The 12,936-nt window shown below is 39.4% G+C and overlaps 1 protein-coding gene across 1 annotated transcript in view; it reads left to right on the top strand.

Moving 5' to 3' along the window:
* acoxl (acyl-CoA oxidase-like) overlaps positions 1-12,936 on the top strand; it is a 51,977-nt gene that overhangs the window by 21,853 nt on the left and 17,188 nt on the right. The window contains exons 14-17 of the mRNA XM_036542219.1: positions 1,637-1,746; positions 4,571-4,682; positions 9,047-9,134; positions 12,355-12,425. Coding sequence (XP_036398112.1) covers positions 1,637-1,746; positions 4,571-4,682; positions 9,047-9,134; positions 12,355-12,425 — 381 coding nt within the window. The remainder of the gene's footprint in view (positions 1-1,636; positions 1,747-4,570; positions 4,683-9,046; positions 9,135-12,354; positions 12,426-12,936) is intronic.

Genomic DNA, 12,936 nt, shown 5'->3' with positions numbered 1-12,936 from the left:
TGTTGTGCATTTGATCCGGTCAACAGCTCTCAAAGCACTGTGTGTGTGTGTCTGTGTGTGTCTGTGTGTGTCTGTGACTGTCTATGTGTGTGTGAGTGTATCTGTGTTTTAACTAGAGAAAATGCATGGATTGAACCTCAAGCAAAATTCAACAGCATTGAAATGGGGCAAAAGGTTTTAGATACCTTACAACTAAATTAAGCCATTGTCATTAACCTTTAGTTGCCCATGTTCTGCTCTGTATTTTGATACCTTGACTAAATATATACAGATTTGAAATATTAGCCGATAGAAATACAAAGTTTGGCAAATATTTTTGATTACATGTGAATGTAGTAATAATTTCAAACCACTGTGAGTGCATTGAGCTCAGCAAAAATAGCATTTTGAACTTTATTTTTCCATAAATGTTCCAGAAATGTTGTTTACAGTTAGAATTTATGGTGATTGTGTAAAATTGTTCAAACAACAAGTGATTATGAATTAAACAGCATGTGATAATCTTTCGACTATTTGTTGTAAATTGGTGTATTTCATAAATGAAGCACATTTAAGGCAGCATTATTGTTGACACAGACATTGATTTATTTGTTTGAAAAATGAAGGAAAATTGTTCAAGTACTACATGAGCAAGAGCAGATGTGTCTTTAATATGTCAGTAATTTCTAAGGACTTTCTGTGTTGCACAGTTTCCCGATGTCTGCTTTAAATGACATAAGTGGTACACAGAGCAGTGTATTATGTGCTTCTCTTAAAATATAAATTTTGCTTCTTTTCTAAACACTGTTATTGAATAAAGTCACAACCACGATTCTAATCTTGTTCAGTCCAAGAAGGTCAAATGAGGACATTAAGCAGCTGGAGCAGAGATGACTCATCAAAGGAAGAGAAATAAGTTTGCCAGTTTTTCACATAGTCGACATGACAAATGAATTTAATTGACAAGTCGGGCCGTGGGGGCAAGGAGACGGGGAATTTGGTCAGGATATTGGGTCTGGTTAAACAGTTGCGTGTGGAAGTGGTCTGTCTTTTGCCCTGGGGAGTAGTCTGTCACCTACCAGGAGAAGGGCATTAATATCCATTACTAAATGAAAAACGCCTGACTGTTCCTCTTGTGCAACGTATTCAAGTATATGGGATGCCGTCCAGTTTTACTACATGTTTATTCAGTTAGAGGCAAGTTCATCAGAAGGGCTTGAGTTCTTCAAAAGAGCCAGGGATACTTCACATTAGCAGGTTTTGGGTCAGTGATATATACCACAGCATGGCATGGGGTCACCCTGTCCATAAAATACAGCTGTCGCTTGAATTTGTTGTAATCATGTTTACTTTTTCTAGGTTAAGATCAGTAAGCTTAAAATACTTTGTGCTCAGGACTGAAGAACAGTAATGCAGTGTGCAGTAAGGCATTCTTACCTCTGCCACATCACACCCATGTATTTTATGATCCAGCTCTTGCATGGTAGCTGACAAGTGTGTTTATTCTTTTTCAGGTGGAGTTCTTAAGTAGGTCATTTAAAATCATACAGAAATGATCTGATGAAGACAGAAATAGGGGTCAGAAATGTATTAGTGTGAAATAGGAGGTCCCTGCTAAAAAATCACCCCCTTTCCTTTTCCAATCACTTCATTTCAGGTGGTGGTGCGGGAGCTGATGACTCAATACACCAAACAGTTAGAGAGTAGTGCCATGTTTGGACTCCTCAGGAACTGGACAAGCACAGCCTCTGACAGCCTCAGAACCAGGTTAGAAATGGAACACAGAGCATGCTCTTGGCCACCATTAAAAGGTTTCAGGATACACCCGAAACCAAAAGAAATGAAGCTAAATGAAGCAACTTTCTCTTTCCGGTTGGTTCTTGCAGTGTTTCTCTCATTTGTGGCATTTTCTGAGAAACAGTAGTCAGTAGTAGTCAGTAACCCATTTACAGATGCTCACCGATAATTTCAGTAAAATTGATTATAAAAGACTTCACAGAAAGCATGCAGCCAAACCCTTTGCAAATATTTACATGTACATTTCCTTTTTGTCACAACAGAATCTCTTATCTAGGGTGAGTCACTGTGTGAGAGTACAAAAGTGTGTAAAGTTAAGTTGCAGGAACAACACTACATGCAGAACACAAAAGAGGTAGTAGTGGAAAATTTCATTTTTCATGTTCATTTTTGCGTGTTTTGCTTTTCCCCAAAAAAGATAAATAGTGTATCTTATCTACATCGTGTTGTACAGGTGCTTTTTAATATGGCAGTCATGTTGCAGAGTGTGCTAAAGAGCACCCTCACACCTGTGCTGTTCCTTTACCCCCTCCAGTCAATGGCCTTCTGCTAGTACCCCTGGCCACCACAGAGCTGGAGCCAGACTTATGTTCTGGGTAAACTCATATTCTGGATAGTTTTCTGTTATTTTTTCATTCTTGTGCCGACCCATGTCAACTCAGCCTGCCAATTCTACTGCTGTTACAGCAGGACTGTTTACAGACACACTGCCTTTTATATTAAACCCAGAAACAAAAGTCACTGGTGACATGTATTCGCTTCAGTGGGGTGCATGTCTATGCAGAAACCGAATATTCTTAAAGAAATGTGTTTCAAAGTATTACCACCAGTGTACAGTAAACTTGTCTCATGGGAATTTCACTATAGTCACAATTAATATATGTCTTTAAAATCATATATATACCCTTGAAATGTCATCAAAAGGTCATGGAAAATAGCAATCAGAGCTGGAACCAGCAGGGTGTATGAGTTCGGATACTCCAAGCACCAGATCTCTCAAGCCTCCTTATCAAATTTTAGTGAGGTCTCCCTCCAGTTCGTATGGCATGAATACAAGTTAGTATGAGATCTGTGGGGTTTAAAGTTCATTTTTACAAAATTCCAGAGTAAAAGCTGATTTTAACATGAACAGATGGTGTCCTTTTGGCATCAATTTGGGTGGTACCAATTATATCACTGAAAATTGCTTTGATTTGGTACATTTACATTGCTTTAATTTGGTGTATATTTGGATAGTGACACATTTTTTCTTGTTTTGGCTCTGCACTCACGCACTTTGAATTTGAAATGATACAGTGACTATGGGATTGAAATTTGGATGAGCCCTTAAGAAAGTATTGCATATCATAGACCCCCCATCTTAGGGTACCACAAGTGTTTGGATAAATTAACCATATACAGTAATTCCATAATGTGGTCATATTTTGTACTTGATCGCATAACTTTTGCATGCAATGACTGCCCAAAATCTGCAACCCATAGACATTACCAGATGTTGGATATCTTCCCTGTTGACACTCTGCCAGGTCTGTGTAATAGCCCTTTTCATGTCCTGCTTTTTGCCCTCAGTCTTGCTTTAACAAGTGAAATGCATGTTCACTTAGATTCAGATCAGGTTATTACCTTGACCAGTCAAGAAATTTGCACTTACTGGCTCTGAAAAACTCCTTGGTTGTTATGGCAGTGTTTCACCATGTTTAACAGATGCTGTGGATCACGGACAGTTCCTTTTTTCTCCATACTTTCCTCTTTTCATCACTCTTGTACAGGTTGATCTTTGTCTCATCCATCCATAACACTTTGTTCCAGAACTCCATAGGCTCTTTAGGTATGTTTAGCAAACTGTAGCTTTGCCATTTTGTTCTTGTGGCTTACTAGGGTTTTGTGTCTTGTAGTGGTTCAAGTTCTGCTGGTATGGAACTCTTTGACACATCTATGCTTACATCCTGGAAAGTTCCTGATCTGTTGGATTGTTGTTAGAGGGGGTTTCTTCACAATTTAATGTATTCCTCAATCATCCATTTTAGTAGTCTTCCTTGGTCTACCAGTTCATTTGCCATTGCTGAGCTCACCAGTGCTTACTGTCCTCTTAATGATGTACCAAACAGTTGATGTTGGCATGCTTATTGTGTTGGCTCTGTGTCTCCTCAGTTTATTCAGATTTTTCAGCCTCTTGATGGCCAGCTTTTGTTGCATTGACACTGCTTTGGTCCTCATGTTGTCAGGCATCAGCAAAAGACTCCAAAGGCAAATGCAAAGCCTAGAATCAAGATTAGACACTGACAACTCCCTTGTGTGTGCAATTATGATGCAAAGAAACACACCTGTCTTATAACAGACAGTTATGAAGCTAACTGTACAAATACTCATGGTACCCTAAAATGATTCTTTAATTTCTAGAACTTCTAACATGGCAGTCTGCATTTTAACCCCATGTTTACCTTTAAAATCCAAAGTGCTGTACTACAGAGCCAAAACAACAGAAAATGTGTTGCTGTCCAAATACTTTTTGAGTTCACTGTATATGTATGATGTTCCATGATATTATGACTCCTCTTTTAACCTTTTTTCTGTAATAGCAGGTTATCACAACTTGATGCCCAAAGTTGCCAGTGAAAGTATTACTTGTGCTGCTGATGCACCTGCAGCCTCCTCAAACACACTAAATGCTCTACAGTGTTAAAGCACCTCACACACATCTCAGTCAGTGGAGATGTTATGCTAATGTGCCACAGACAAATGAGTCCTAGCATTAAAACACTGACTGTATCATGTGTTTGTCCATCCATTGTAGTGTCCTGGGATTCAGCATGGACAAAGTTGGTGACCTAGCCTTTCTACTGAAAGCGGTGAGCTACAGGGAGAGAGTTCTTCAACGCAGCCTCGCGGCCAGGCTTTACACAAAGGTGGGTGGTTCCCAATGAGATGGTCCCTTGAATGCCATTGACCTCCTCTGCTCATCATAGCATGCAGGCACTGGTGCACAACTTCTGTGTTCCATTTGCTCACTTCTAACTTTCAAATCTTGTGGGGCACAAACTGAGATTGAAGTGGATAGTTTAAGTTGACTGTGCCACAGATTCAGGGTTTGTCAGAGCATGATGATAGAGATTAACGTCCAGATTCATCAATTAAAAACACCCTCCACAGGTTATATTATGTGAATGCTTGCGATGACAGTGATTTTTAATTTTTTTATGATATACTCCTCCTTAGTTTTATTCCATTATTGTTCAGCCTTATATTTCAACTGAATGAAAAATGTGATTACAAAATATGTTTTTATTGATGCTATTTTGACAATAGTAGACTTTAAAGGGGAACATATGCAGATGATTATGTGCTAATGCCAAATGAGTTTGATTTGATGATTTGATTTGATTTGATGCCACTTGATTTAAATTTGATTCCATCAACGTTTACAGCTTAGGAGTTAAGGAGTTATGTTAAGGAGATGTGAGATATGAAAGTTCAGCATTAATACTAATGATGTTGTGGTTTATCACCTGCATAAATGTGACAAACAAACCGATGAAGAGATATAGAGGTCGACAGCCTGGCACAGTTGTGTTTTTGAAAAACAGATGGTTTTCGATACATCCCCAAACCTGAGTGAAAACAGCAGCAACTTTGTCAAGAATCTTGTGGTTTTGAGCATCTCTAATGGGTGGGTGGTAAGTTAGCTTGACTAAATCTTGCGTCTGTTACCTCAGCAGTGTGCAAAGTTACACTCTTCTCAGCAAGAGTAAACAGGTCAGAGACTCATGAGGAGCTGCGGTCACTCAACAGCTGCGGTGTCATTACATTGGTCACAGGGGCAATGTTTCACTTCTTCCAAAAACCTTCCATCGTCATTTTGAAACTTAAATACAAGTATTAATAAATAAATACAAGTATCTTGGCTGTGGCCAAAGGATGATGATGATAAATGCAAGTAGAATGGAGGTATTGTCTGGCTCATTTTGAAACTGAGAATAATTGAGATGCACATTTTTGCTTGCAGTCGATGTGACTAAGCCCCATCATTTTTAGTTTGTATCTCTAAAAATTACCCTGGAATTTATCTATTGTTTTTTCAGTTGTTTTCATTTTCTAAAGTTAATCAATAAATCTAACTGTTAATCAACCAAAAAGCTTGTGCTGCGACATTTTAAAAACCTGTCTCTTTTTAAAATGAACATACAAACATTGCACTTTACTTTGGAAAGCAAAAAAACTACGTATTTCAACTTGTAGTGAAGGTACAGTGGTTAATTATTTAGCTATCTCTAGTATTTATTCTAATTTGTTTTAGCTAGATGATATTCTTAGTTGGCCAGCTTGCAACAGTGAAAAATTGACAAAGCCATGTAAACTTGAACAGACTCTCCCACAGGAGTGAGTAAAGTTTAGTTGCTGCCCACAGAGGGACCAAATATATATAGATTTGCTCCCTGCATCTTGTTGAACTGTACTGTTGCCAGTGTAAATGTTGTCTCTGATTTTTTTTTGCTTTTACTCACTCCGACTTATTTTGTCATTTTTAGTCAAGGTGTTCTCATACGATGCTAGATCAAGTATAATTCAGAGCAACAGCATTTTCTGTGCAAATATGGTGTAGTTTGCCTAATGACATTTTGTATGTGCTCAAGTTTATCCCTGTGTTTTCACACACACTCCCCAATGGATCTTCTCTACTCGTTTTACTGACTCAGTTATTCACTTTGGCCCCACACAAAACATGACTTTTTATATGAGTGTAAAGCAAACACAACCATGCATGTGTAACCTCTTTCCATTTTTGCCAGCAGAGGACACTATTTATTATATGAAAACTTCATTAGTCTGTTTCATTTAACCTGTAAAATCAAAATCATGTGTAATTAATATGAGATAAGTCGGGTAAAAGCAATTTAAACCAAAGCATGAGGTGGTCTTAAATATGCCAAATATAACCTCATGAACATTTGTCATATAAACTTAGAATAATGTCCCTTTTTCCACTCTATAAAACTTGCACACACTAATCTTTGATGAGCCTTCTCAAATGTTATCAGTATTTTGCCATACAATTATATGCTACTGTGTATTTATCTGTAATTAAGGTCACATTAAATAATTAATTAATCACAGAGAGTATTTGAAATGGAATGCCAGGGAAAGTGTTTATGTTTGATGGATGCACCAAACACATGCTAGGACAGTGGTATATAAAAGGCTTATTTATGAATGATTTGTTCATCAAACATAATCATTGTAAATACAGTAGATTTTATTGTATCATAGAACCTCCCTAGGTGTCTTTTAAAATTCTCCTTTTGCATATTTGCATAGTGGAGCTCAGATGTGTTGAGACAAAGGGAGTCTGCTCACTACCACAGTTACTGAAGCCTAATACTCATTAAAATTCTTAAAGTTGAGAAGAAGCTGCTGAAGAAAAGGACTCTAGACCCGTCGGCTGTGCAGAATTATCAACCGGGCTCTCTCCTTTCCTTTCACTCTTGAATGCGCAGTGGCTAAACAACTATCCTCATTTCTATCCCAGAACAACTTTCTTGGCCCTTTTCAGTCTGGCTTCAGTGCTGTTCATTCCACAGAGACGGCCTTACTCTCCATCGCTGAGGCTCTACAATCAGCCAGAGCATGTTCTCACTCCTTAGTCTTAAGTCTTCTGGACCTTTCTGCAGTCTTTGATACAGTGGACCACACTCTACTTCTGTCAACCCTGGCTACACTGAGGATTGCTGGCACTGCTCTTCTTCGGGTTCAATCCTACCTCTCTGGATACTCTTTCAGGGTGTCCTGGAATGGTGGGTTGTCTAGACCCCACAACCTGCCTATTGGTGTCCCTCAAAGCTCTGTACTTGGCCCCCTTCCCTTCTCTCTTCACATGCAATCTCTTGGCTCTGTCATCTCCTCCCATGGCTTTTCATACCTCTTCTATGCTGACAACCCGCAAATTTTCCTGTCTTTTCTGCCATCTGACACACAGGTCTCTGCATGCATCTCAGCTTGCCTGAAAGACATTTCACAGTGTATGGTAGACCACTGCCTAAAGCTTAACTTGGTTAAGACTGAGATGCTTTTCATCCCATCCAAATCCTCCCCATTTCAAGACCTCTCCCTCAGCCCAGACTCTACAAGCCTTTTTACAAATAGCACTATCAAAACCCTCAGTGTAATACTTCATAGTCAACTGTCCTCCTCTCTGGTTGCAGCGGTGAGTGTGACATGTAGATTCTTATTGTACAACATCCAAAGGATCCGCCCCTACCTCACTATGTATTCTGTACAGCTCCTACTGTAGGCCCTGGTCCTCTCATGCCTGGACTACTGTAACTCCCTCTTTGCTTGTGTTCTTGCCTGTGCCATCAAAGGCCTACAGCTAATCCAGAATGCAGCTACACATGAACTCCCCACGGGAGCTCAGGACAGCAAAATCACTGGCCATCTTCTGATGCAGCCTGAAGACCCACCCCTTCAGACGGTTCCATCTCAATCCCCACCCCCTAACTTATTTTACATGTGGTATTGTGTTGTGGTTTGGATTTGGTGATCTAGTGACTGATGTATGGCAGTATACTTTGCTTCTCTTGTCTAGTCACGTTGCACAAGTTAACTTGTGGTAGGGCTTGAATAGTGTTATGCTCACATTCACTGGTCTAGGAGTGTAGTTGGTCCTGGTCTGATACTGTTGCTCATTCAACTTGAATGGATACACTTCTGTTCTTTTGTGCTGGAAGTCACTGTCGATAACAGCGTCTGATAAATTAATGTAATATGATGTAAAATTCGTAAGTAAGCGGGCTGCACTTGAACCTGTCACACACCAAGTTTCACCAAGAATATTGAGAAATTCATAGCAAACAAATTGAAAAGGCTAAATTGGTGTGAAAGTCCTAACTTGTGTATGTGGCATTAGGAAGCTGGAAAAGACCCATTGTACAGTCCTCACATCTGCAGGCTGTCTGAGCACAGCAAGGGAAACAATCACACACTCACCTTATCATCAGAGATAGGCCTGAATCCCTGCTTGAGAGAGTGTAGAAGTCATAGACGGGCTCTCCGGGGATGACTGGTAACAAGAGAAAGACTTGGTGACAAAGGTGATAAGGCATCTCCACAAGAGGCACGGCTTCAGTACCACGTCAACATTAATGGCCTGTCTGTTGAATTGGTCATCTAAATCAAAAGTAACCTCTATCTTTCATTTGTCACTGTGGCAGGTGTTGAAGGTCTCCCAAACACGATGCTCTCATTCTGCCCATAATCTTTGTATTCTCCACCACAGGTGGAGAAGAACAAGGACGAATTTTTCAGAGCCTGGAACTCCTGTCTCCATCATGTGACTAGCCTGGCCCTGGCTCACATACACAGAGGTAAGGCGCTTCAGTGTCCAGTGTTATGTCTAGTTTTCAGAGTATCTGTTGCTGGACCCTGAACAAACAGGTAAGACTTTAATGGACCTCAGCACACTGCACACTAACTGCCTCTGTAAAACTTTTCTAGCTAGTTATAGCAGTGCTTTATAGGCTTGCAAAACATTAATTTATATAGATAAATATTGGTTAACTGTTATATGCTGTAGCTAGACACACTACATTACATTACATTACATTATATTATTGCCGAACCAGCAACCTTTCAGTTATGAGCCCTGCTCCTCACTACCATGCTCAGTGGCTGCATGTGATTTTATCGCTAGTAAGCTCATTTGGTACTTTGAAAAAGAATGCATTTATTTGTGTTTGGTTACTTTAACCATGCATGTTAGCTTAAGTTTAAATCCTAGGCTGCTAGAATGATGCACCATCAAGGATGGGTGCATAGGGTGAAATTGCTAAATTGAAAGACAAATGTTTCAGTCTATATATATGCAGACTGGCCTTTGTGCTTTATGTTGATATCTCACTGAGCTAAATGCTGAAATTAAATGTTAAATCTACCTTTTCAAGCCAGTCACCTAAATAATTGGTTTAGTGTAATTTAGCAACACATCACCTTGGTTATGGAAACGACAGACAACTGAGTATAGTCCTTTTTGACTTGTGTAGTCTTTTACCAATAACAAACTAAACTAGAATAAACTAAGTGGCAAACTGCCAAACTAAGTGGTTAAAAAGTAGATCTTCTGCTTTTCATATTCTCTACAGTTGATTGGGCATTTGAGATCTTAATCTGCACTCTCTTACATTTGCAGTGTGATAGAGAAAGCATTACTCTACAGTCTACACTGTGTTCCATGAGCATTTGACAAAAGGCTGAAATAACATGCATGACTTCCAGTTTGTGCACTGCAACTGCCAATCTCCCAACGGGAGGAATCCTGGGTCAGAGTGATCCTGAGTCGTACGATTCTGTATATCTCATTTGGTGGATGTGCAAGACTGGGTGTTTATATCTAAGATGCTTACGTGAAAGGAAGAAGAAATTAGGGGACTGAACATGAATTTCTCCCTACTACAAAGGTATAGCGTGCAGTAATTGCAAAGCATTTTAAATGAGGTTTGGAGAAAATGGGTCCCTGATGATTTCATTCATGCGTCACAGCACATGGTGCCTTCCCTGCTTTGGATGCATCTAGAATATCCCCTTACAGCTCCACCGTCTATCAAAAACAGTTACCCTTTCGTTATTAATGTCATTACAGCATTCAGAGCCATACACAGAAAGAATACACCATACAGCCATACACAACAATGTTCATTATATGAGTGTCAGGGCAGAATGGTTGACGAGGCCCAAGTGCAGTTTGCCTGCGAGCACACATGAGAGCACACAATTATGAAACTTGACATTAAAGTGTTAATTCAGACATTCTTTCCTCAGACACGTGGGCTTCACCTAGTGCAATACGATTTCAGTCTTTCCAGAACCCAGCTTGCCCTCAGCCAAGAAACGGTTCTCTCACCACATTTTTCCCCAGCTTTACAAGTTTCACATTTTCTTTTCACTTCCTCCCTCCTCCTTTATAGGCCTAAGATAACTCCTGTGAGTCCAGTATGAGAATACCACGTGTTAATTATTGGCTTGTTTTTTTTAATTGGCTCTCTTTCGTATTATTAAAGATACCGCTTTGCTATCCACTACTCTAGATTGTTTATATAAATCATACACTGTATGTCCTGTATATCAGTTTTTAGAATATTTAGTGTCTTTTGAGGCCTTGTTAATTGCCCTGTACAGCAATAATCTAATTATGTAACAAAGAACATGAAAAGGGTCACTCAAAGTAAAACATGACATTTTTCATAAAGTAATACTTTTATTTGTGCACAAGAAAGAATAAAAGCTGCATGACAAACCACATAGAAAGCTGCATAATTTAAGCACACTGCAGAAAATTGTGAAGTGAACACCAGTTCTCTGTTGAAATATTGTGCTGCTCTGAAAGTACCCCTACCCCACATGTTTGTTTATACTGTAGGAAGAAGATAACCTTTCCATTCTGTCATTCACCTCCCACACAACCATCTTCACCCTAAAAGTTACCAGCAGCTGACATGCAAAGGGATTCAAAGAGCCCTCTCAGTTTGCAAAAAAAGGATGGGGAGGGGCTTTGAACACATCTCCATGTGGTGATACTGAGCACTTCACAGCACTACTGTGAGTTCTGATGCTTCAGAAAAAACACACAAAAAACTGTTTTTATTCATGCCTTAATTGCATTATCATGTCTGCTTTGGCATGTAATTATCATGTCTGCTTTTCCTTAAAAACTAAAATGTATGTATCCTTACAGCAGGAGAACATTTTACAGTTAGCATATTCTTATTAGGACATGGGTACCACGCATGTATTTTGGAGGTTATTGAATGTTGCAGATTACAGACAGCTCTCCTGTATATGCAGTCATAACAGCTGATGTAAAATGAAACAGCAAGCAATGGGCATCATGTGGTGTTTTTACCTCCTTCCTCCACCATGCTCACTTGTTTTGTTATTCCTGCATTAATGTGTCTCCAAAGATACAGAGAGTCATTTACAGTGTGCAATATAATTAAAAATGCAATAGAGTAGTAAACTCCTGGTAGTTACTCTAGAGCTCATTTTGGCACTGCAGTTGTGCATGGTTCTCTATCTTCATGTCTTTCCAGCAGGCATTTAATCACAGTATTGTGATTTTATTGTGAATGTAATGGCATTGGAGTACAGTAAAATGAGCTACATTTTTCATTGTCAGAACTCTGTACTGTCATGCCAATACAGAGGTGTAGATAAAATCCAAATTAAAAAGTCATGTGTTATGTAGAGATCAAGGGTGTAACATTAAGCTACCATTTTAACTTGCCTTTTAGAAACTTTATACTTTATGTCACAATTGAAATCAAAGCATTGACATACATTGAAAGATGATTTAATAACTATTTCTTGTTGTTTATTGCTTAATATATTGGATACTATTTTTTGAGAGATCACATGTTGAATTTCTTTTAAAGAACACCCTTAGTTTGAGGAATGCTGCAGACACAAAGGATCTTGAAATTTTTCGCTTCAAGGTTTTTAACCTGTTCTGATGTGCATAACTGACATTAAGTGACAAGATTAGTGTTATTGATAAAAGGAAAATGAATGTTCTCTGTTTATTTGTTCCTGCAGTTACTCTGGAACAATTTGCGATGGCAGTACAAGCTTGTCGGGTCAAAGAAGACCAGACCCTATTGACAAAGGTAAGTGTGAAATAAGTTTTCCACTGCTTGTGACAGTCTGCAGGCATAGTGTAACACAGAGTATACCCCCCCCCTACACACACACATACAAAAATCAACACAAAAAGCAATGTATTTGTGTGTGTTTTTGTGGGGGGGGCCGTTGTTCTTCCTGGAAAATACCCAGAGACGAAGCCATGCAGTGAAATTCAAAGTAGATGAGAAAATTCAAAGCAGATGACAGGATGGAACAGCTTGTCACCCGACCTCCTAGAGTGGTAGGGTACAGCCAGTGACTTCCTCTGCCATGAAACTACCCCAACAAGTGATACCGTTTACTGCTGAAAGGCCTGGGAAGTAAAGGGCAGATCCTGCAGTGCCTCCTGAGACAAAAGTGCCTTCCAGCCTGTAGGCCTGGCTTGGGATTCTTCCAGTTTAATTCTCTAACTGGCCAACACAACACCAACTAAACCTATGTGACCTTCCTGCTTTATCATAGTTGTGGTTAGCCCTTGTTGGAAGCTGAACAGCT

This window comes from Megalops cyprinoides, chromosome 1, assembly GCF_013368585.1.
Source record: "Megalops cyprinoides isolate fMegCyp1 chromosome 1, fMegCyp1.pri, whole genome shotgun sequence".
Classification (NCBI taxonomy): Eukaryota; Metazoa; Chordata; class Actinopteri; order Elopiformes; family Megalopidae; genus Megalops; species Megalops cyprinoides.
The sequence above is the reverse complement of the archived record's forward strand: the minus strand, read 5'-3'. Positions and strand labels throughout refer to the sequence as shown.